Raw genomic sequence first — 25522 nt, 5'->3', positions numbered from 1 at the left:
TTATGTCATTTAACGGCCAGGAAGCCTAAAAATGCTAGTTTTCAACATGAAGAGCCAAAATTGGGTGTCAACAATAACAATTCAAATAGAATCATGTTACTGACGCGTATGGGGAAACCCAATAATGAAGTTCATATTCACCACTTCCCACTTTCAAATAGGGATACTAAATTCCTAAAGCGTACCACTAGGTTTGTGGTGCTCAACCTTAACCTGTTGACAATTAGAATACTTAGCCACGAATTCCGCAATATTCTTCTTCATGACATTTCACCAATAGATTTAACGCAAGTCGTGGTATATCTTGGTAGCCCCTGGGTGAATAGAATATCGAGAACCTTGAGATTCGGATAACATTCGCTGCCTCAAACCGTCCACATCTGAACTATATAACCTACCTTGACAATGAAGAACACCATCTCCCCTTAAGAGAAAACCTCAACCTTCTAATTTCGAAATGCATCCTTCAACTTAAGCAAACTAGGATCACTATCTTGCTTTTTCTTTACTTCAGAAACTAAAGAAGATTCTGAACCCATACACTACCTTTGACCGAATCAACCGACCATTTAATAGTCCAAATCTGATTATTTTAAGTTTGATGAATCTCGCGAACTAGCTCTTTCTTATCATACTCAACATGGGCAATACTTTCCATAGATAATCTGCTAAGGGAATCAACCACTACTTTAGCCTTACCTGGGTGATACAAGACATTCATATCAAAATCCTTCAACAGTTCTAACCACCTTCTCTGACAAAGATTTAAGTCTTTTTGAGTGAACACATACTGAATGCTTTTGTTATCAATAAACACATCCATGTGAACCCCATATAGATAATGCCTCCAAATCATTAAGGCAAAGACAACTTTTGCAAACTCGAGATAATGAGTTGGGTAGTTCTTCTCATGGGGTTTGAGCTGTCTAGAGGTATGGGCTATAAATTTGCATCGCTGTACTAGCACACAATCAAGACCAACTTTGGAAATATCTCAATAAACCATGAAACCATCTGAACCTTTTAGTAGTGTCAAAACTGGGGCGGAAGTGAGTCGAGTCTTCAACTTCTGAAAACTCTTCTCGCAATAATCGAGCCACTAAAATTTAACTTTCTTCTAAGTCAGTCTGAACATGGGAGAGGAAATAGAGGAAAATCCTTCAACAAACCATCTATAGTAACCGGCTAAACCCAAGAAACTTCTTTTATCTGATAGAGAGATGAATCTAGGCAAGTTTCTTACTGTTTTGGTCTTTTGAAGATCAGCCCAAATGCCTTAATCGAAAATAATATGACCAAGGAAAGCTACTGATTTTAACTAGAATTCATACTTATTGAACTTATCAAACAACTGGTGATCTTTAAGGGTCTGCAAAGCAATCATCAAATGGTCTGCATGCTCACCTTTACTATGGGAATAAACGAGGATGTCATCTATGAAGACTATAATGAAAATGTCCAAGTACTGCTTGAACACTTTGTTCATCAAGTCCATAAAAGCTGCAGGAGCATTCATTAGTCCAGAAGACATAACTACAAACTCAAAATGACCAGATTGAGTTTTAAAAACTATTTTCGAAATGTCACAATTTCTAACTCTAAGCTGATGATAATCGAATCTGAGGTCTATCTTAGAAAAATAAGTTATACCCTAAAGTTGGTCGAGCAGGTCATCAATCCTGAGAATGGAATACTTATTCTTGATTGTGACTTTGTTCAACTGACGGTAGTCGATGCATATTTTGAGAGAACCTTCTTTCTTGTGCACGAAAAGAATTGGAGCACCTCATGGAGGACACTAGGTTTGATGAAACCCTTATCTAAGAGATTTTTCAGCTGTTCTTTCAATTCCCTAATCTCGGATGGAGCCATTCTGTAAGGTGGAATTAAAATAGGCTAAGTATTTGAAATGGGATCTATTTTGAAGTCGATTTCCTACTCGGGAAAAACTTTGGGAAGATCTTCAGGAAATACCTCTAGGAACTCATTCACTATTGGGAATGACTCAAGACTCAAGAATTTAGATCTTGAGTCCTTGAATTAAATGAGATAATAGATATAACCCTTGGAAATTATTTTTCTCCCCTTAAGGAAAGAGACACACTGACCTATTGGCACTGAGGTACTACCCTTCCATTCTACGACCGGCTCATTTTGTAACTAAAATTGAACTATTCTATTTCTACAGTCAACTGAGGTATAGCAAGAGTAGAGCTAATCCATACTAAGAATGACATCAAAATCTGTCATCTCTAATTCTACAAGATCAACTGAGGTGACTTTTTGGGATACTTTGACTGGGCAATTTCTGTATACCCGTCTAGCTATAATAAAACTTCCAACTGGAGTAGAAACTAAGAAGGATTCTGCAAGAATTTAGGGACTAGGCATCAAAATCTACTGCTATATAAGGAGTCATGAAGGAAAGTGTGGCTTTGTGATCTAACAATGCATACACATGGAGATGAAAGACTGATAACGTACCAATAACCACATCAGGAGAATCCTCCAGATCCTGACGAGTCTAAAGGGCATAAAGTCAATTTTGACGCCATCCACTAGTTGCACTAGAATTGACACCCTGCTAAGTAGGGAGACCTGTTGGTGCTGCTAAAAAGTTTTCCTGATTCTGGAGATAATTATTTCTACCTTTTTGTCCAACTGTCGGATACTCTCTTATCCCGTGGCCTAACTTACCACATTCGAAACAGGCATCACTTCCGGCCATGCACTCATCCTTGTGGTTCTTACCATACCTGTTGCAGACTGGGTTGGTGTGACCATTATTCACACTATCCTAGGATATAAAGCCTGGTGCTCTATTATGAGTATCCTTCCTAAACTTAGGTATCGTAGCATTGGCAGAAGATGGGTCTGGTGCTGAACAAGAATGATCCCTACTATCTGACCTTAGTTGAGAGAAATTGAAGCTACCAGTTTGGCCCTTTTATTCTCCCTTTTTTTTCTTGAGCTTTTCCTCATCAATCTGTTGAGCATGAACCATCAATCTAGAGAGGTCCATATCCTTAATCAATATCGTCGTTATGCACTCTTAACTACATCCTCCAATATCCCAGATACAAACTTGCTCATTTAGGCCCTAGAATCAGCCACCATATTAGGAGCATACCTCGCCAATCGAGTAAATTCGAGTGAATACTTCTTAAAACTCATATTGCCCTACTTCAACTTAATGAGCTCTTGCACTTGGACCTTTCTCAACACAAATAGGAAGAACCTATCCAGGAAAGCAGCTGCAAACTCATCCCATTCTACAGGCCCTGCATTGGCACCTCTGTCCTCCTTCCACTACTTAACCTAGGTGTGAGCCACCCCTTGCAATTGGTAAGCAGCTAAGTCAGCACTCTCACGCGGAGTAACACCCATGATATCAGTCACCTTTTGCACATAATCTAAAAACTCTTATAAATCCTCCTTAGACTTAAATCTAGAGAACACTCGAGAATTCATTCGAGTGAAATCTCGAATCCTGGTTGCTGTCATGTTCCCTACAGAGTTGGTTGGGACAATATTCTGCTGGTCATTTTAGACATTCATAGATTGGACAAGTGCTATGAAGGCAGCCTTGAGCTCAGCATGGGAGACGAGCTCATTCAGAGAATTTTTTGGGATATGTGGCGGTGCTGAATGGTCCCTATTCCTCCTCATATTAGCCCTTCTTGGAGGCATTTTCTGTAAACTTGTAGAGGATGAATTAAAAGAGTAAATTCAATAGAGATTTCGCTCCATCGCACGACATGAACAAAGAAAGAAATAAAACTTTCCTAAAATGTTTCATAACCTCTCATCCATAAGTAGGCACACTTCACACCCATAGACAAGACTCTATTTAGCACGTATTTCTAACACCCTAGGATACTTTAAACCTTGTACTCTAATGCCATGTTTGTCACGACCTAAGACTACCCCTAGTCATAACATGGTGCTTAGTGTCATAAGTGACCCTAAGCTAACCCATGATCTGGTACCTGCTATGAACACTGAAGAAAATAACAAAATACTATGCGAAAGCTAAATGGGGAAATCCAATAGTAAATAATAACAAACATAATGTTGCTCATTTCTGAATATCTTATAAAATTGGAAAACGTGTCTGACTGTCTGAAAACCTCCAAAACATTAGGAGTTGATGGGACAAACCCCCAACTAACTTCGACTGACTGAAATAAAATAAAGTGCTAAAGATAAAAACTGATAATTAGTCCTCGAAGGATGAGGACTCACCATAACTGCTGCTGAGTGAAAAAAATAGACTAGGTGTGATCTGAAACTGAGCATCCGAACCTATATTATAAGACAATATAACAAGAAAGAGAATATGCAATCAGTACTTTAAATATACTGAGTATGTAGGATGGGAAGGCTAACTGGTATATCTGAGCATGAATGCATGAACATGTAAACTAAAGGCAAGACCAAGTATAAACATGTGCTGAATAAACTGAAAAATTGGATAACTGAATACGAGGTTATGCATATCTGAGCTGAAACATAAACTAAATATATATAAATATTGAAACTATACCTGAGATTGTGGGAGCTAACTACAACTAACATACCCCAATTTGAGCAAAATTGGGGTCCAACTTGTAACCCCAGTTGAATGGGTGCTAGTACCTTCCCAAGGGTACCAACACTGGCTTGCGTGATCCACTAAACTGATGTCTCTATGGACTAAGGTGTCAAGCCTAAATAAATGAGTGACCCCCTATGGTGGTAGCATAGTTCTGGAACTTAGGGACTGCTACTAACGGTCTCAAGCCTAACTGACGAGTGAGCTTTCATCCCTGCGTTCACTCGATTCTAAGTACTACTTCTAACTGAAAGACGTTGAAGTATAACTGATATATGAACTGATAACTGATATGTTCAAGTCATGGTATTCTGAAAATAACAATACATGTACAATCTAAAATACTCAACAATATGTAAACTGATATATGCATGAGTTCCTAGGTATCGGGTGTTCATAATCCACCACACAAACTAATGCAACTGAACATGATAAGGATAAAATTGACCATGTTATGGAAAATAATAAATAGTACTCGATATTTCAAGAACGGACCATGGTATGGACAATTGTAATTATCAAACATATGAAAACACAATTCTCATGGGGTAAACGTAATTTTCATGGTTCATAACCAAAACAACTGAGAGAGGGAGTTGATAAAATTCACACTTGACTTAAAATCCCATAAAAAGGGAGAAAGGATTTGTACTTGTTAATTTAGGGAGTTCTTGGGAATCAATGGGTAAAAGGGACCCATTGATGAAATCCCACATACCTAAAAGTAATCCTTGGAGTTGCTGTTCTGGAGAAATCCTGGTTTACTCTAAGGAAGAAAGGAAATACTTTTTTTTCTAAGAGAAGTGATTTTAGGATTTATGAGGTGTTAGGGTATTTTAATCTCTCAATAACTGATGTTAGGGTGCCCAAACGACGTGGTTTGGGGGTTATAAGGATGGGAATTTATCAAAAAGCCCCTTTTAAAACATGCAGGAATTTCTGGTTTCAGTCGTTATGACTCACCCCATGACTCATCATGATTGGTTACAAGTTATGGTCTAAGTCGTAACCTGAGGTCCTGGAATCTTGGGTCTATTTTGCTATGATTATGACTTCTCTCCTAATGACTCGTGAAGATTGATTACGAGTAGTTAGGTTGAGTTATAGTCTGAGTCTTGGGTTTTGGATCCTTTATTGTTCAAGTGACAGGTCCATACAATGACTCATAATGTCTGATAACAAGTCATGTGCTGGACTTGTTGCCACTGGACTGGGTTCTTGGCTAAGCACTGTTGTGATAACGAGTCCCTCCTAACAACTCATAGCCACTAGTAATGAGTCGTTGGGTAGGGTCGTTATCACTAGGCTATTTGCTGGGGATCTTTATTATTGTGATGACGACTCCTCGTAACTTCAGGTAGCGACTCGTCACGTGGGTCGTAGCCACTAACAGTTGATTGATACTTAAGGAAAAATTTGCATAACTTTTCGCCACGATATCAGATTTAGGTGAGACTTGTGGCGTTGGAACTCTAACTTAATCAACTTAATCACCTATATTTTGAGGGATCTAAAGCTTGAAAACTTGAGGTATTAGAGATTTGTGTTGCAGGTTATCCAATTTTGTATAAAAATTTTGAAAAAGAAAAAGTTTGATAGTCTGCAATAGCAGATCAAGTTTACCTGATAGTGTAAAATATTTTATATACTGACAATGCACAAAACTTAAATTCTTATTATTACTACCGCAATATCAAAACGATTGATCAATCTTAAAACATATTTAATTTAAACTCCATCGCACATCTAGTGTCGCGTGTATCCTCAGAGCTAGTGGGGTTTTTTTTATCATAATTTTGATCACTGATCAGTCAAACTTTGACGGATTATATAAATCATATTTTCAAAGGCAAATTTTATCGTTGGTGGGTCTTAATCAAGAGTAGTAAAAAATGACAAATGGTCCTTAATACGTCCGTTGTTTATTACTTGTCACCTTTTGTTACTTCCTTGTTGGTCCAACATGTTAAAATTTTCAAGGTCAATCTTTCTCTAGTGCTGATCGATTTCAAGCTTTAAATCGAAGGTCTATCGAAAATGATTTCTCTATTTTTAAAGTAAGAATAAGATTTCTATATATTTTTTGTTTTGATGATTTGACAAACCTGTCGAGGGATCAGATGAAGAGCTAGGTATCCACACCAGGACAATTTCAAAAGCAACAAAAGAATCAAGATCTCGGGGGAACAAATTGTATCTATTCTTCATATGGGTCTTATTTTATAGGAACCAGATGAGGTATCAGAGTCATCGGTCGTTGAACTTCTGACAGTCAACAGTACAACTTTAGTTGTACTTTTTTTGCTGAAAAGTTATTGCACAACAGCAGAGGAGCATCGACTTTCTAATCTCGGCCAATGAGAAACTTTTAGGGGTTTCCTTCAATTTGATTCATATGTATAGATCATTATGTGGGAGAAAAATCTAGCCTTTGCAGTCACAAACAGATTCATCTCTCAAAGAAAAAGCCATCATTCAATGAACATTGCTCATTTCAACCAAGAGACCCGATCGGGTTGCTGCATCAGTCTTTGTTATTTTATTGAGTTTTATATCTTTTGTTCTTACATTATAAATCTACTCCTGAATTATAAAGAATAGTAGATATTTCGCTTGTCTAAGTCTTTAAGCTGAGTTGCATTAACTAGAGTTAGTTACTCGAATCGTCTATTGTTTAGTCAAATTGATTTTATCACCATTACTTGGTGTTTCTCTGGGTAGAGTTACATATGAGCATCAACTAAAGTTAATTGATTTGTTATGTGTAGTAGATTTGCTGCACAAATATGGGGTAGAGTTACCTATAAGTGTTGATCAGAGTTAGTTGACGTGTGAATGCGATAAAATTATTGCATCAGTCTTGCAATAGAGTTATAACAAGAGTTAGAATTAAGAGTTTAATCCTTGTGATTACTAGAATTTGTAATTACGTTGTTGTTTGAAGTTAGTGAAGTTGTTGAAAAATCTTACGTGGTATATCGTAATTTTTTTCTTCCTTAAATAAAAAGGTTTCCACGTAAACATCTCGTCTTCTCTACTTTCAGTTCTCTACGTCTATTCTTCAATTTCTGTTCTTTATTGTAGAATCTGATGAGGGACCAGATTACAGTAAACTCGCGTTGAACCTTTTTAGTTATTAGCTGAATAAACTGATAAAAGGACCAAGTCCCTTAAATCGTGGTGGACTCGTATAAGCCACCAAAGTACTCTTAGGAGTATTCTTAATTTGTTTTTTACTAACTTTCATTTTCTTTCTTTTTTAAATAGTTTTCTTAAGAAAATTATAAATAAAAAGTATTTTTTTTCTCTCCAATAAATTATATTTATTTGAGAACAAGACTAAACTTAATTTTATTTCAAAAAAAAAATTAATATAATTAAAGATAAAATGAAATAAAATATTATATTTATCATAGTTTTCTAAATAATAAGTAAATTAAATTAAATATTTTTAATAATTTTAACAATTAATATAGAACGAATAGAGTCCAACAATATAAAAAGAAGATAACATTAGAAGCTAGGTACGATGGGATTTGGTCATAGACTTTTAAAAATTTATTTTAAAATATTTATTAACCATAGAATTTGATCAAATTTTCACCAATTTCTAAATTTTTGGGACTTCACTTACAAAATATTTTAAAATTTTCATATTAATATATGTCAAAAATAACTTAAAAAATTTAAATTTTTAAGTTGCTTACTTCAGAAAGTTTAAAGTTACTGAATTATGAGAAAGTGAAAAAACAAAACTTCTAGTTTGTGCTGTCATATCCTTAAAATACACGAACATTGTATAAACTTCAGACTCACACGTAATTGTTAACGTGGCTCGTCTTTTTGCCCCATTTTCTGTTGATCTAGCCAAATTCTAAAATTTAAAATTCTATAAATTTATCTTTTTATTATTGTTATCTACTTCTTATTAATTATTGTTTCGACTATCATATTATGTTATTATCTTCATTGTTTCTTAGATTTTATAATTTTTTTTGTTAATTATTATATTTCTTCATTATTTCTTTTATTATTTAAATTTATTATATTTAAATTGAGGATCTTTTGAAAATAAATTCTCTCTTCATATCTCACTTATGAAATTTTATTGGATATGATATCATCCTTATCTAGTTATTTAAATAGATTATTAATTTCTTAAAAGGGAAAATGCTCTATTTGCACCTTAAATTATACGCGAAAAAGTTGAGACACATTCGAATTTTAGGAGGGTCCTATTACTTCTCGATTAATTAAAATTATATTTTTGACACGTTAATGTCTACGTGATACATACGTAATACATATATACCTATATAGACTCTTCAGTGTGTTGTGTCATGTATGTATCATATAAGTACTAAAATTATCAAAAATATAATTTTAATTAATCTAAAAAATAATAGAATCCTTCTAAAATTTAAATATGTCTCAACTTTTTTGCGTATAATTGAAGGAGAAAATGATGCATTTTCTCTTTTTAAGAAGATAAAGTTGTGTAAAATGCTCATTTCTATTTTTTTTAGGTATGTTATTTAGATAACTTGCACGTCAAAGAAGGAATAAAAGAATACTTTAATTTGTCCTACATGGTTTACAGCTGTTACTCACTTTAATTTTCTCTTATTTCAAGTCTATTTATACGAATGATACGTAAAGTTTAAACTTTATAAACTATAGTGTAAACTGTTAAGGTTATATTTTACTTAAGCATGGCCATCTCCAAAGTGCTTCTTGTTACTATAGTTTTGATTTCTCTGCTTCTTGTTGAGCTTGTGGAAGCTGATGATGACAACCAAATGGTATATTCTTTAATTAATTTTTGAGTATTTACTATTGACAAAAAAATTAGCTATGAAATTTGTTGTTTTATAACGAGTAGCTAATGAGATTTTTTTTTGATAATTTAGGTGAATAAAATTGCACCAGAGGGTTTTTACACCCCTGCTTACGCCCCTACTTATACCTACTCTAAATTAGGTAATTCAAACTATATGTTTTAATTCATCCCTCCTCATGCAGTATATGTTACTGTTAACCATCAACTTTATTTATAATTTAGAAGTGTTGTAGCCTAGTCGATTGATCAATTTTCATGTTGTATCAATGAGCTTGAAACTAACTGCTAATTTTAAATGCATTCCCCCATCTAGGACTAATTCTAAGTCATGCATATTTGGAACAGCTGTAAAATTATATTGGTAACGAGTTTGAGTAGTGGAAATTAATATTAATGTCTATTAGGACAGATAGTCTGCATCACACTTTTTGAAATGCTTTATGCACTGAACTGTTTTTTTTCTTCCGTGCATAGAGCTTGAATTTTTCCGAACTTAGCTAGCATTTGGTCATAATTTTGAATACATTAAAAGTGAGTAGGTGCACAAATACTCGCTTTGACAAACTCAACTTAGTGTCTGGTCATAGAATTTGGATCAAATTTTAAGAATATTATCAAGTTTCAAAAAAGCTGGTCACAAACCACAAACTGAAAAAAAAATTTGTATTGTTCCACGTAAAACGCATGTATGTATGTCCAAACACAACTTCAAAAACTCAAAAAAAGTGTAAATTTCAGGTCAAATATATACTTCAAAAAGGTCAAATATATACTTCAAAATTTCCCAAGTTGTTAATATATTGCAGATTGTGGAGCAGCATGTGAGGGAAGATGTCGTTTGTCATCAAGGCAGAAAATGTGTGTGAGAGCATGTGGGACTTGCTGTGCTCGTTGTAATTGTGTCCCTCCTGGCACATCTGGTAACCAAGAGGTTTGCCCTTGCTATCGTGACATGCTTACCCATGGTGGCAGGCCAAAGTGCCCTTGAATATATATATAGTAATACATATTATACTAGCTAGTAATATATCTGTATAAAAACTTTTATGTAATATGTATGTGTATGTAGACTACTGATAGTGCAGAGGGGATTTAAATAAAATGCATCATGTTTATGGTGGTCTTTAGGTATTCCGCCTAATTTTTATCGACTTAAAATTTACGAACATTTTTCCAATAATCTACCTCTGCTTGCATGCATGCGCTAGATGATTTGTCACTCGTCGTGTAATCTTGTCTCTGTTTGTGCATGTATCATATTACTTACTTTCTCCTGTGATATACTGTTAAGAAATTTAAAAAAAAAAAAACAAAACAATATGTGCCCCCTGGCACCTCTGTAAACCAAGAGGTTTGCCCTTACTACCGTGACATGCTTACCCATGGTGGCAAGAAAAAGTGCTCCCTTGAATTTTTTTATGTACTATAGTACTAGAAGAACTTTGAGAAGTACATATATATATATATGTGGTAGGATTTAAATAAAACGCGTCAAGTGTTTAAAGTGGGCTTAAGGTATTCTACCTAATTTCATCCGACTTAAAATTTATGAATTTTTTTTTCATGTCAACCAATGCTTGCATGCGCTAGATGACCCTCTTTGTGCACGTATCAATCATATTATGTTCCTTTGGCAAGTTGCTGCCATCTCATGACAAGTATTTCAGTGATATAAGCTACACGTATAAGGCAAGATTAACGAATTCCGATTTACTCTTTTTTTTTTTTTGGTTCTTGTTGATTTTGATTAATTTAAATTCGCAAAGAAAAGAAAAAAGACGCATCATAAGGGGTGATCTTTGAATTTTTTACTTCAATTTACGAAAATCCTTTGTAAATGACCTCCTTGGTCCGATGGATATATGTTGGGTACGATATAGTTTTGTTGATTGACAAACTGACAAAGTGATTCCGATGGATGTATGTTGGGTACATATAGTTTTGTTGATTGACAAACTGACAAAGTGATATGAAACATGTCAGTCAAGCTGGTTCAACGATACACTGTCTCATGTAGCTGAACTTGCAGCAAAATATCTATGATTAAAGATAAGGGTAGAAGAAATCAAGACCAAATGAGTGGTTAATTCTGATAAACTCAAAGGAAATAAACATATGCTAATTTGAAGAAGTTGAATTTGATTCAAGCACTTATGATAAAGGAAAAACAATTTGAGTTGAAAAAGGAGTCCTATGGAAAGAAGTAGTTTCACTTCTGAGCATATCCTGAACAGTCCTATGTGTAGAAGGAGAAAAATTCTAGTGATTGAAGAAGTCTACGCAAGATAGGAAACATACTAATTGAAGGACTCTTTGTTAGATCAATCAAGTTTTTGATGGCTGACACATGAATGGACCATGTTACTTGAGTTGGTCCAAGCATAGGAAAACAGGTTTCAGATTTCACTGATAGATGCAGACAAAGATTGCTTAAAGTCAGGAATGAATGAGCGAGCCAAATTCTGATATACTCAAGTTACTAATCACATGAGAAATTGAAGAAGTTGTGGTAGAGTAAAATATTTGAAGATAAGATGATTTAAAGAGTTGGAGTTTGACTACAACACTAATGAGACAAGAGTTGGAATTGAAGAAAGAGTCTCACTTGAAGTAGAACTCTATGCAATGAAAGTTCTGATTAAAGGAAGATTTTGAAATAAAGAATTGACTCATTAGAGAGTTGTGCTTAAATAGAAGATGCATCATTCATAGTAACTTGCGCACTTACGGAGAGAGAAAAGGCTAAACACGAGCAAATTGAGAAAGTTCATAATTGAGAGAATTCTGACTGAAGATTCAAGTGTTGCCAGTACAAAGGAAAACTTGCGCACTTACAGAGAGAGAAAAGGCTAAACACGAGCAAATTGAAAAAGTTCATAATTGAGAGAATTTTGACTGAAGATTCAAGTGTTGTCAATACAAAGGAACAGATTGACGAACCTGTTTCAAGAGATTAAACTTTACAGTTCATGAGTCAGTTTAAATGTATTGTTCTTATTGAGTTGTAATTTATTGTTTTCCTAGATTGATTGTTTAGGAACAATACTGAGATGAGTTAACTTCAAGTTTGGGATAACTCGAAGTGGGTTCAACAGTCAAGGTTGATGGTTGAGTTAAAAGGAATTAGAGTTTATAATTCTAGTTATTGAGTTATAGGAATTAGAGTTTATAATTCCAGTTATTGAGGTATAGGAATTAGAGTTTAGAATTCCTAGTTGTTGATTGCAAGAGTTTTGTAATCTGTCGTTGTTGAGGCTCACAGTTATTTAGTGAAGTTGGGGTTAAATTATGTAGAGGTACAGGTCTTGTTTTTTTTACACATTTTTTAGCCGGGTGTTTTTCACGTAAAAATCATTATGTTCTTTACTTCCTGTTTTACTGCTTTCTTAGAACATGTCAGGCAACCCGTTTCATCCATAGACAACTTTTACGTCATAGACAACTTTTACCTTAAAGTCACTGATTAGTACGGCACGTACTCTAACAATATAATTCAGAAGTTCTAGTTGCGAAAAAAATAGTTTTATCTATGGGGCAAGAGTTTAAGATATTACAAGAAGCACATTAAAGATAGTGTAATGTATGGCCTATTGGGCCGGAATTTCAGTGGTTTTAACTTGTGAACAATTAAGCAACATGGAAAAATTTTATCTACATCTAATAATAGTGAACTAGAGGTAGCATGTTGTTAGTGAAATATTGCAGACATGCATGCTAGTACTGAAATATTCATGAATTTTACTAGCATGGTTATTGAATGAAATAATATATTTTTTCCTCGTAAAATATTAGAGGGGTTAATGTTGTGACGATTAATATATATATCAATTAACTCTATTACAAAATTGAGCAAAATTTTTGTACTTCGAGTCTCGAGAAAACAAAGAAATTATGAGTAAGCTTCACAAGTCTGCAAATTGACTTGTTGCATGGTAGACCATCGATGACAACGAATATAGACATGTTAGAATATATTTAAGTAGAGAAATAAAAAGAAGAATAAAATTGGTTACAGTTTCATTAATGAAAACCAATTGTCCGTCTGCATGCAGTCATGCATGGCCTTCCAATTCAACGTTTTGTAATTATGACGAAACTTTTCATCGATCATTCAGTCGAGGGTTTATCGGAAACAATATAGCTTCTCAAAGTAAGAGTAAGATTTGTGGACCTTTTTCATACCTCACATGTGAAATTACATTGAATTTGTTGTTGTTCTTAATGTCGGGACTAGTTGTACTTGTCGGTTTGTTTCGAATTATTACAATAATAATTAAGTTAAAACCCTAGACAGTCTCATATAATTTCGATATTAGAACAGGGTGATTATTGACAAGCAGAATAGGATTTCTCAAACATAGAAAAGAGGAAGAGATCACTAAATATTAGATTGAATTGATGCCAATAGAAAGCTCTAAAGCATCAGTTTTGAGGTATAAATCTCCAGCCAACGCCTTTCTGTGTGTTCCATTACATGCGTTGCAATTTTTCTAGTATGGGTCGTGAATAAGGATGGCTACGCTACATAGTGAAGGCTTCGTACAACTACATTAGCAGTATAATCCAACAAATTGGGGCCTGAGTAGGTAGAACGTATGCAAACCTTACCTCTACCAGGTAGAAAGTGAGGCTTCATATAATGTAAAATATCTTAGCCCAACACAATCCTTCTACCCAATTGAAGCAAGGAAAAACCATCTTTTACATACAGCAAAAGCCTTGAGAGAGGAAGCAATGGTGACAAAATAGTAGAGCATGAAGAATTCGGAACTGAGTTTTACTTCAAGTACAGCGCGATATGTATCTGGCTTCTGCTTTTACAGAAAAAATCTAAGGAGCTAGCTAAAAGTTTTGTTGGCTCATGATCATCGTCAGAGCAGGAACAGGCGAACAGCTGCTAGCTGGTAAGTTCCCCCACAAGATGAACTATGAATTAACCTCCCCCTCATTTCTCAATCCATGCTCAAAAATCATAGACAGCCTCAGTAATGAAAGAAGATATGACATGTACAATGTACTCAACATCTTAGAATATATCCTTTTAGCCACACCATCTAAACAGATCCTTCAAACTAACATGTGTAAGGACCGGATGCCACAAGCTAAGTCAAGGATTGGGTGCAGGCCTTGTCCTCCTTGATCTGGCACGTGTTACTCGAACTGCTTCCTCCATGACTGTGTCGACAGGAGGTTTTGCAATTTGATCATCCAAGGAAGGTACTTGATCAATCTGCATCACTTCAATTTCACTAGAACTCGAAGCTTTGGTGGTTTGGGTGAGGGCTTCAGTTGGAGTTGTTTTTTGTTCAATTAAGGAGGAAGCAGAAGCAGGGGCAGCCACTGGAGGCGGTTGTGAGGGCTTCACCTTTTCTTTTGTGTCTGCTTCATTTTCACTTGAAGATTCAGTAGAAGCAGCAGAGGCTTGTTTTTCCGTCTGCACCTTTGTTGCTGGGGCAGCTGATCTTTCTTTTGGGGGTGTTACAGTACGTTGGCGACCTCTACTGCTTTGCTTCTGTGGCTGCAATTTCAAGAAAAAGATCATAATTGACCCTCTAAAAACGAAATTTTAAACTCAACAAACTCAATATAGGAGAGAAGATTGTAGGTGGGAGAGTCATTCTAGATAGGCAACAAAATGCACGCAATAAACATAGACAAATTTCTGCTGAAATTCTAATTCTTCCATTCCCATCTCTCTAAGTATGAATTAGTCCGTAACAGCATTCACTACCCACAATCTCGTAAGAACTGCAGCACAACCTAATATACTCTGCAAAGCCCCAAAAGATGGAATAAATGTGACTTCAGAAAAATAAGATCTCAGCTGTGAATCTAACCATATGATTTAATAAATTACAGTCATTTGCATAACTCGAGAAGCAAATTTGTGCATGACTCAAAGATAGAATACACTTGAGATGGCAAGATAAGCTCCCAAAAACATTGATAAACCTGAGTTGGACGAGGAGTTGACTGAGAAGCGATATACTGCAATATATCAAAAAACCTCGTCTGCACATAGCTAGCAGAGTTCTGCCAGTATAGAAAGGCCATATCTCCAGCTCTTGTCCTCAACTCCAACAAATTACGATCAATCTCATTTTCATGCTTTAACACTACAGGTTTAAAGAAGGAATCGTAGACATATGTTGTTCCCTGCAACAATTTTATGATAACACAAAATAATTAGAAAAAGATGCCACCGGAACTAATCAAAGATTAAAATTTCTTTCAAACAGGAGAGGATATTATGCAGAATACCTTAGTTTTGGGGCACCACAAATATATGATGAATGCCAACTTAGCTTCACTGTACATTGGAACCCTTCAAAGCATAACAAGAGCATTAACACAAGATGGAATTAACACAAGTTCCTATGAACAGCCAAAATTTTCTTATGATTACCATGAAACAAAAGCATCACCGAACCTTTCACAAACTGTCAATAGAGCAATTAAGATCCTGAAAATTAGGAGGAATGACGAAGTTACAGCCAAGATTCACGAGAAGATACTTTACAAATCGAAAGAGCAAATGCTGCAATATACCAATACTGGCACCAAAAGCGAAGTTCCTGAATATCAGGTTTATTCATTTCTATAGTCTTAAAGCACTCGTAAGCAGGATAAGCATAACCAAAAACCATCCTGCGCGAGGAAAAGGAAAGGGCGTGATTATGGATGTTCATCAATAGAAAAAATAGGATTACTAGTGTTTAAACACTTTTAATGGGATTTTTTTCAAACTCACACAAGCCCTCTGGTGAGAAAAGATCCAATCATCTTGAATCCCTGCGACAGGAAAAAAGCCAGTGCTTTTTAAGCAAACTCTCATATTGATAGCATACAGAGGTCAACACACATGGGATGATGGGAATGAATTTATGACTAATCAGTTTGAAACATAATATTACAAAGAAAAAGGAATATGGGAAGTGCCAAGAGCGCCATTACTTTTGTGCCTGAACAAACGGAGTAATAATAACAATGCCTCAATCAAAAACTTATCGGGTTGGCTATATGTATACTCTATGTCAATTCCGCTCTAGTTGAGCTTAATCCATTCCAACACTACTCCCTCCATTTCAATTTGTTTGTCCTACTTTCCATTTTAGTTCATTAGAATGTCTCTTTCCCTTTTTTTTGACAACTCTTAATTTCAACTTTTCAGATGTCATGTTTAAGAGCACAAGATTGAAGGACATTTTAATACATTTGACATATCTTTAGTTTACGATCATAAGATTCAAAAGTCTTTCTTTACCGTCCAAAACTCCGTGAAAATTCAGAACCAAACAAACAAATTGAAACAGAGGGAGTAATATTCAATGAAATTGCTTTTAGTTTCTACTTCCTCATAACAAACATAAATATGCATTGTAATCCATTAAGGATTATACGAATCACCCCATTAGCCTATCATTCGCAGCGCAAAAGGAACAACATTGAGCCCTAAAAGTAAAGAAGAGAACTACACGGCAAACACAGAAAAGCAAATATCTAATACAACAACAACACCATACCCGATGAATTCACAAATGGAGTCGGGGGAGGGTATAGAGTATACGCAAAGCAAAGTAGGTATGAAATGGTAAAATGACGATGAAGAAATAGCAACTAATAAGGAAACAGTAACAACAACAAATTAATGCAACAAATGGAACACCATAAACAACAGATGACGATAGAATTCAAAACACAACAAAAGCAACCCTAAACCAGTCGAAAAGCAAACATCCAACAATTTCCCTTTTGATTGAGCTAAAAACAGTACAAAAACACCAGTAATTCAGTGTGCAACACCTTAGTCCACATCACTGTCAATCAAACATTTTCAAGCATTTACTTATTCGACACGTAAATTGCCTCGCACTGTATGGCTCATTTCATTTTGGAGTTTTAAGTTTTGTGCACTGTCACTGAACAAAATACCCTATCCCATCAGGTAAACTTAACCTACTATTGCATGTTGCATGCTATTGCAGATCACCCTTACCAAATAATGTAGAATATTTTGTACACAGACGGTGCACAAAACTTAAATTATTCATTTTTTTTAATTAAATAAAAGGAAATCCGATACACTAAAGCTCCCGCAACGTGCAATATTTAGGAGCAGGCCCAAGTCCGACCACAAGGGTCTATCGTACGCAGTCTTACCTTGCATTTCTGCAAGAGGCTATTTCCGTTGTTTGAACCCGTCACCTCGTCCCATTGCAGCAACGTTACCGGTTACTTCATCGCTCCCCTTGTCAAATTTCATGAGTTTACAAAATATCCTACACTATCACGTAAACTTGAACTGTTATTGCATGCTACCCAATTTTTTCTAAAATTGAGAGTGTAGAATATTTTGCATACTTAAAGTACACAGAAATTAAATTCATTTCATATACTCAAATTTTATACACAGATTATAACGAAGAAAATTGAGCAAAAAGTTAAACAAAAGTACTACAAAATTGATAGTTAATAAACGCTTAAACAAAGTAATTTGTGAGATAGAAAATACCGGCGACGGCGAAGAGAAAGAGGGGGACCAAATTGGATTGTGTATTTTTTGAAAATTTTATCTAAATTCTTTGATATTATTATTTTAAATAGTTTGTTTATATAGTGGGGTTTGGACTTTGACTTGAGTTTGACATTGTGTGACAAAAAGGTACGTACCATTTAAGCTTAACGTCAGGAGCGGCTCAACCAATTTCGTGGTCTAAAGTCGAATCATAATGAGAGACCTTAAATACTTTTAGAGATCTTAAATATAAGCATGTGAAAATAATTAATTTTTTTTATTTGATTCCGTATAGTAAAAAATTATTTCCTCCATTTCACAATAAGTTAATTATTAAATTTTAGCACACATATTAAGAAAAAAAAAGCAAAGACATAAATTTATCATGTTTTTTCATTTTTACCCTCCTCAAAAAGCAAAGAACATGATACATCACTCCCAATGTATATTTAATGGAGGATAAATTTGGAAAAAAAATTCAACATTTATCTTGAATTGTGAACCATTTATTTATTTTGAACCATAAAAAATACTCCAACAATTTACTTATTATGGAACGGAGTTTGTATCAATGTCCTTCACACTTTTAATTTAAAACATAAATCAAAACTATTAATATCTAATTAACATTATGTTTTAAGAAACTTTCGTGATTAATATAATAATTTTTTCATGTTCCCATCACCGGTGATCTTAATTTTTACACCAAATAAAAAATTTAAAATATTTTTCATATACTTCGATTGTTCAAATTTCTTTTGTAGTTTTCTTTTATTTTTCGTTTAAATATTATTTATTTATTTTAAAATAAATTTATAAATTTATTATTATTATTATTCAAAAATGAGGCCTTAAAAAATTAGGGGCGTAAAGCCATTGCTTCATTGGCTTTACCCAAGAGCCGGCTCTACTTAACGATAAGTTTTATAGAGCGCTGGTTAAATTGTATTTGTTGGATGAGGTGAAGTATTGGTTAGTTAAGAATTCCCATATTCAAAAGATGCACGTTATGAAGATAGGGATGTTGAGATGCATATGTATCATGTATGTAAAGAGTGATTAGATTAGGAACAAGGTTATCTGAGAAAGGAGGGGAGTGGCTTCTATGGTATGTTTTTAATTTTTTTCATGTCTATAGTTGTACAAAATAATATGTTTGTTTCAGTTTGTTTTTCTTACTTTTTCTTTTTAGCTCATGTCAAAAAATGTCATTTTCCTTTTTTGGAAAAATTTTAATTTCAACTCGCAATATGACATATTTAAAATCATAAAATTATAGAACATTTTGATACATTTCAGATTTCACATATCTTTAATTTAAAATTACAAAATTCAAAAGTTTCTTTATTTTTTGAAACTACTCCGTGCAATATTAAAAATCATTCTCTTAGGAAACTAACTTTTTACACCAAACACACCCTATGAATTGCATTTGTAGCTTTAAGTGGAAGACAAGACTTCATTTGGTCCCTTATCCACCCCCACGAGAAAAATGAACAGCTTATTTGGAGAAATGTTAGCATCACTCTTGGATACTATCAAGTCGTTACCAAACATGTATTATAATATTTCCAACTTTCCTCATTAGCCTAATGAACTTTTACTAAATTGGTTGGGGGCTGCATTTGACAATAAAACTCCACATGGAATAAGTAGCCGTTTGGCCATGAAAATTATTTTACTTTAGTGAAAAAGGTGAAAACAAAATGCATTTGGTTATGAAAATTTCAAATACAATTCCGAAATTGTATTTGGAAAAGTGAAAATAAGTTTTACTTGTTTTCACTTTTTTCACACATACTTCTCTCACAAAATTTCAAAAACAACTTTAATTTATATTCATGGTCAAGCAGAACTCCAACTCCAACTTCAATTTTATTGGAAATTGCTTTAAGTTACTGCATTAGTTTTTAGCAAAATAAGTTGTTTAGATTAAAATGAATTTTGAATTTTAAAATTAGGTTGTTCAGTTGTTAAGATAGTTTAGGTTTTTTAAATTTTAAATCATGCAGTTTGTTATTGTAATTTGGTTAGTTAAGGTCCTCCTAAGCTTAAGGAAATTATTAAAAGTCATTGAAAGCTTATTAAAGCTTGAAAGTCATTTCAATCCAAAGAGAGTTATTTTAACCCCTTTTTACTGCCCCATTTAAAAAAAAAATAATGGTATCAGAGCTTCATTGATCTTACGGGATCTGTGAGTTCTTCCAAAGCGTTATCATACCATTTTTATCCCGCAAGGGCTACCTTTTAATTGGTAAGAGCTACCTTTTTAACTCGTCAGAGCTCCATTTTAACCCATCAGGGCTACCTTTTTCAATTCATTCTTATTTTCAAAGCATAAGGCTATTTTAAACCAAAAAAATGTTAAACAGCAGTCTCTCTTTGAATACCCCAAAAATTTTCACAGGCAAAAATAATCAAATTTATTCTGTGAAGAAATCATATCTTGAAACCTATGTTTTATGTGATGTTTTGATGAATGAAAAATCCTTACAATATTTTGCAAAGTCTATGAAAGTATTTTCAAACAACACAAGATTGTTGATGGTTTTTCAGCAAAGAATCAAAAGAAGAAAAAGAAGAAAGAGAAAGATGAACAGAAAAGAGATGTGCAAGTTCAAAAAAAAATAAAAAATTCAGCATCCACTGCCAGAGTAAAAATTGAGGTGGAGCAGTTTTTAAATCACAGTAACTAAAGTAAAGGAGGAGTGTTGGAAATTGCTTTAAGTTACTGCACTAGTTTTTAGCAAAATAAGTTGTTTAGATTAAGATGAATTTGAATTTTAAATATTTGTTAGTTTGGTTAGTTGTTGAAATAATTTAGGTTGTTTTAAATTTCAAATTATGCAGATTTTTATTTTATGTTGGTTATTTAAAGCCCCTCAATGCTTAATAAAATTATTGAAAGCTGTTGAAAGCTCATTGAAAGCTTGAAAGTCATTTCAATTCAAAGAGAGTCATTTTAACCCTGTTTTCACTGCCCCATCTTTTAAAAAAAAAAAACTAACAAATTTCAACTCCAACTCCAAAAAATTATAATTTTCATGGCCAAACTATGCCTAAGTGTATAAATTGTCAGTGTTCACTAAAATTTATAATTTAGGTCCTAGTATATGAAGAGTAGAGTACAATTTTTTTAAGATGAATGTGATGTTCGAGTCAGCTTTTACTAACCTCGACTAGTTTCACGAAATATCTGTCACCTCCCAACAACAATATACACCAAGACCTCTGTACACATATATAGGAAGAATTACCTTACACTCCCAAAAGTAGAAACAAGAAAAAGGAACTAAAAAGTAGAGAGAAAATTCTTTATTTTAGATACCGCCCATAATAATTACTTGTACTATAGTCTATATATAGTTAAGGATGACAAAAGCACCAAAAAGCTATGTGCATATGCCTGATGGCACTAATATTAGACTTTTTTTTGTACTTCTCCACTCCTTTTCATTCATGTCTATTATTTCAGCCACACTTCTATTTTTATAACTATTGGCTATCCAAAATTTACTATCTCGATTAATTTAAATTTATTTCACGTAAAATCATTCAAGAAGATGCACTTTCTGTTGGGTTCAATAGGATGTGTTAATGGAAAATAGAGGAAATTCTTGGAGGGAAAGTGAGCTCACACAAAAAAGAAAAGTATAAGTGAGCTCACACAAAAAAGAAAAGTGTACTCACTAAAGGAAAGTGTATTTCTCCCACATTGGTGGGAGAAAACAGCTTTATTGTGTTTTTATTAAGAAACACTCCTTCAAGTGGATAGTGAGGCAAGAACTAAGAGGTGCCTCGCGCTGTCGTCGTTGCTCGCTCGGCTTCGAATCGATAAGATTAATTTTTTAGACAAAGTTTATTTAAACCTTAGGAAAAAAGTAAAATTTTTAATCAAAAAATTCAACGAAAAATATTTTCTCCATGAACATGCATGCAGAAACACAAAAACGTACCTCGAAAGGGACACAATTCTTCGAGTAAATGACACATTATTTTGAAAAAAGGGTGGCTGTTCGATCGAACATGACTGTTCTGAAGTGATACACATTTCCATGAACCATTGCTTCATTTCCGAAGGAACACTTGATGACTATAAATACCTGAATTTTTCCTCAAGAATCTACGAAATTTTCAGTATTGAAAAACACTCTTCTACTTCGAAAAACTCTTTGTGATCATCAGTCGTTGAGTGTGTTTGGAGAATCTGAAGGTTTGAGGTACTGCTACATTCAGATTGTGAGCCATTTTATCCTGGGATGAAAAATTCTGCAACCTCGGGTACCTGAGGGGAATTAATTCCTTAAGTACACTCCGTGAAATCGGAAGACTTGGTTCTGTTTCTACTTCATCTTATTTCTTTTAGATAACATACTTCTTTGATGGTTTATGTTGAACTTGTGTTTAAGGTGTTAAAAACTTCATTGTTGTTCTTGAAATATTCTTGAACTTGTGTTGAAGTGTAGTGTGTAATAAACATACAGATTGTGTACCCGATACAACAATCTTAAGGAATTAATCTGTAATCTGTATTGTTTAGTTTATAGAGATTAAAGTTTTACATTTTCTACTCTGTTTGAACTTAACAAGTTATTTGAAAAAATAAAAACTTCATCACAAATTAAAGGTATCCAACTGGAACGATTTCACTCTCTATGAAGGAGCATGGAGGACAAAAAGCCGGAGTGCCCCTTATTTTATGTCTACAACCAGTTCTTCCTACCGAACTACGACCCATGTTTGGATTTTTCAAAACTCCATGGACATGCAGAAGAGAAATGTTATCCCCACTCGGACCAAGACAGAACTTTTACTTGTTCAAATAACAATTAAGGTGAACTAGGATCAAGAACGATGAATCTCTTTATGATAAATAGATTAACGATTAGAAGACATAAAAATTTCATCGCTAAACTAGAAATAAATACTGTTTAAAGTTGTTACAAACTTGTAATTAGTATTTTGATGTACTAAAGTTTTCTGTCTTGTTGTGACAGGAAAAATGACTGCTGATGGTCATGTAACTGATAATAGGACATGTGTAGCAGCAAGAATATTGTTATGACAAGTCGCACAACTGCGCCACCCGCTATGGCACCAGCGAAAAAGCCTAGAAAATTTTCTGAAATAGATTTTAAACGGTGGCAACAGAAGATGTTCTTCTATCTGAAAACCTTGTGACTTCAAAGATTTATATCTGAAGATGCTACAGAATTGCCCAAAGAAACTTCGAACAAGGAGCGGTTCATTGTAATAGAGGCATGGAAACATTCTGATTTCTTATGTAGGAATTATATCCTAAGTGGCCTCCAAGACAATTTATACAACGTTTACAGTTGAATGAAGACATCAAAAAAGTTGTGGAATGCGCTGGAAATAAAATATATGACTGAGGATGCTAAAACTAAGAAGTTCTATGTTGCAACTTTTTTGTACAGAAATTGCAAGTTATCATCCACGATCTCCATGCTGAAGGTATGAATATGGTGAATACCTTATTTGAACATGTTAAAAATGTTCTTAATGTTCACATGAACTTTATTGTAGGTTTAGTTGTGAATGAGGCCTTTCAAGTTGCTGCAATAATAGAGAAGTTGCCACCTTTGTGGAAGGACTTCCAAAATTACTTGAAACACAAAAGGAAGGAGATGACAGTTGAAGACCTCATTATGAGGTTGCGCATTAAGGAAGACAAAAAAGCCGCAGAGACGAGGTCAAAAGGAAATTCTGTGATGAGTGGAGCTAACATTACAGAAGACGATCCCAACAACTCGAACAAGCGGAAGAAAGCTGGACAACAAAATCAACCTAAGAAGAAATTCAAGGGAAATGCTTTAATTGTGGCAAGATTGGCCACAAGTCAACAGATTGTCGTGCCCCAAAGAAAGTCAAAAAGAAGAATCAAGCGAATATGGCTGAATCCAAGAATGAAATGGACGATCTACGTGTCATGCTTTCTGAATATAACTTGGTGGGAAATCCTCGAGAATAGTGGATGGATTTCGATTTCACCCGTCACGTTTGTATCAATAAATAATTGTTTGCTATATTCACTCCGGCTCATGGCGAAGAGAATATCTATATGTCAAACTTCACAACTACAAAAGTTGAAGGGACAGGAAAAATTTACCAGAAAATAACATCAGGCAAAGTGTTAACTCTCAACAACGTCCTTTAAGTGCCGGAGTTGAGAAAGAACTTGATTTTCGTATCACTTCTTGACAAAAATGAATTCAGATGTGTATTTGTTTCAGGCATGATTGTACTTAGTAAAAAGAAAGTGTACGTAGAAAAAGGCTACCTCACCGAGGGCCTATTTAAGATGAATGTAGTGACAGTTGAAATTAAGAAAAGTTCTATTTCTTCTTACTTGCTTGAGACTAATGAATTGTGGCACAAATGATTAGGACATGTCAATCACAAAACTTTGAGAAAACTGATTAACTTAGAAGTTTTGCCAAACTTTGAGAGCAATAAATCAAAATGTCAAACATGTGTGGAATCTAAGTATGCTAAGCATCCATATAAGTCCGTTGAAAGGAATTCCAATCCCTTAGACTTAATCTACACTGACATTTGTGATATGAAGTTAATACTATCTCGTGATGTGAAAAAATATTTTATAACTTTTATTAATGATTGCACTAGGTATTGTTATGTCTATTTGCTAAACAGTAAGGATGAATCAATAGATGCGTTTAGGAAATATAAAATAGAAGTTGAAAATCAGTTAAAGAAAAAGATCAAAACAATAAGAAGTGATAGGGGTGGAGAATATGAATCTCCCTTTGCAGAAATTTGTGTAGAAAATGAAATTGTCCATCAAACTACAGCCTCATATTCACCTCAATATAATGGAATTGCGGAAAGAAAAAATCAAACCTTAAAGAAAATGATGAATGTCTTATTTATAAGTTCAGATTTACTGCAAAACTTGTGGGGGAGGCTATCCTTATAGTTAACTGAATACTCAATAGAGTGACCCACAGTAAGATACTATCAATTCTATATGCAAATGGAAAAGAAGAAAATCCAACTTGAAATATTTTAAAGTGTGGAGGTGTCTAGCAAAAGTCCAAATTTCTATGCCTAAAAAGGTAAAAATAGGACCTAAGACAGTGAACTGCGTGTTTATAGGATATGATAAAAGTAGTAAAGCATGTCGATTTTTTATTCATAAATTCAAACATTTGAATATCAACGAAAATACAGTAATTTAATCAGATAATGTTGAGTTCTTTGAACACATTTATCCATATAAACTAGACATGAACAGTATATTGGAAGGTCTAAACGACCTCGAAATGAATCAAGCGAGGATGTACATAATGATGAGAATCCAAGACGTAGTACACATCAAAGAACGTCAACTTTATTTGGATCGAATTTTGTATCATTCCTCGTAGAAAATAAGCCTCAAACATTTAAAAAAGCGATGTCGTTTTCAGACTCATCCTTTTTTAAAGAGGCAGTCAATAGTAAGATTGAATCAATCTTGAACAACCATACTTGAGAGTTGGTTGATATTTCTCCAGAAAATAAACCTTTAGATTCTAAATGGATCTTCAAAAGA

General features: G+C 34.1%; 2 protein-coding genes across 2 annotated transcripts; one reads left to right on the top strand and one right to left on the bottom strand.

Moving 5' to 3' along the window:
• Positions 1 to 9237: 9237 nt before the first annotated feature.
• On the top strand, positions 9238 to 10565 carry LOC107849607 (snakin-2). Its single transcript, XM_016694164.2, has 3 exons — positions 9238 to 9396; positions 9505 to 9574; positions 10241 to 10565. Exons 1-3 carry the CDS (start codon positions 9307 to 9309, stop codon positions 10420 to 10422), a joined length of 342 nt encoding a protein of 113 aa, XP_016549650.1. The 5' UTR covers positions 9238 to 9306; the 3' UTR covers positions 10423 to 10565.
• A 3604-nt stretch (positions 10566 to 14169) lies between these two features.
• LOC107851585 (putative HVA22-like protein g) lies at positions 14170 to 18057 on the bottom strand. Its single transcript, XM_016696653.2, has 7 exons — positions 17947 to 18057; positions 16186 to 16226; positions 15984 to 16082; positions 15841 to 15897; positions 15696 to 15759; positions 15387 to 15590; positions 14170 to 14952 (listed from the first exon to the last, which is right to left on the bottom strand). Exons 2-7 carry the CDS (start codon positions 16215 to 16217, stop codon positions 14542 to 14544), a joined length of 867 nt encoding a protein of 288 aa, XP_016552139.1. The 5' UTR covers positions 16218 to 16226; positions 17947 to 18057; the 3' UTR covers positions 14170 to 14541.
• Between the last annotated feature and the right edge of the window lie 7465 nt (positions 18058 to 25522).

The sequence above is a fragment of the Capsicum annuum genome, chromosome 12 (assembly GCF_002878395.1).
Source record: "Capsicum annuum cultivar UCD-10X-F1 chromosome 12, UCD10Xv1.1, whole genome shotgun sequence".
NCBI classification, from domain to species: domain Eukaryota; kingdom Viridiplantae; phylum Streptophyta; class Magnoliopsida; order Solanales; family Solanaceae; genus Capsicum; species Capsicum annuum.
This window is presented reverse-complemented; position numbering and strand designations above follow the sequence as displayed.

Bases quoted from the DNA above. Each gene is read 5' to 3' on its own strand.
- LOC107849607 (XM_016694164.2), top strand. From the start codon at position 9,307: ATGGCCATCTCCAAAGTGCTTCTTGTTACTATAGTTTTGATTTCTCTG. The intron at 9,397-9,504 runs GTATATTCTTTA...TTGATAATTTAG, and splicing joins CTGATGATGACAACCAAATG to GTGAATAAAATTGCACCAGA. The intron at 9,575-10,240 runs GTAATTCAAACT...AATATATTGCAG, and splicing joins TTATACCTACTCTAAATTAG to ATTGTGGAGCAGCATGTGAG.
- LOC107851585 (XM_016696653.2), bottom strand. From the start codon at position 16,217: ATGATTGGATCTTTTCTCACCAGAGGGCTTGT. The intron at 15,760-15,840 runs GTAATCATAAGA...TATGCTTTGAAG, and splicing joins GGTGATGCTTTTGTTTCATG to GGTTCCAATGTACAGTGAAG. The intron at 15,591-15,695 runs GTATTCTGCATA...AAATTGTTGCAG, and splicing joins TGTGGTGCCCCAAAACTAAG to GGAACAACATATGTCTACGA.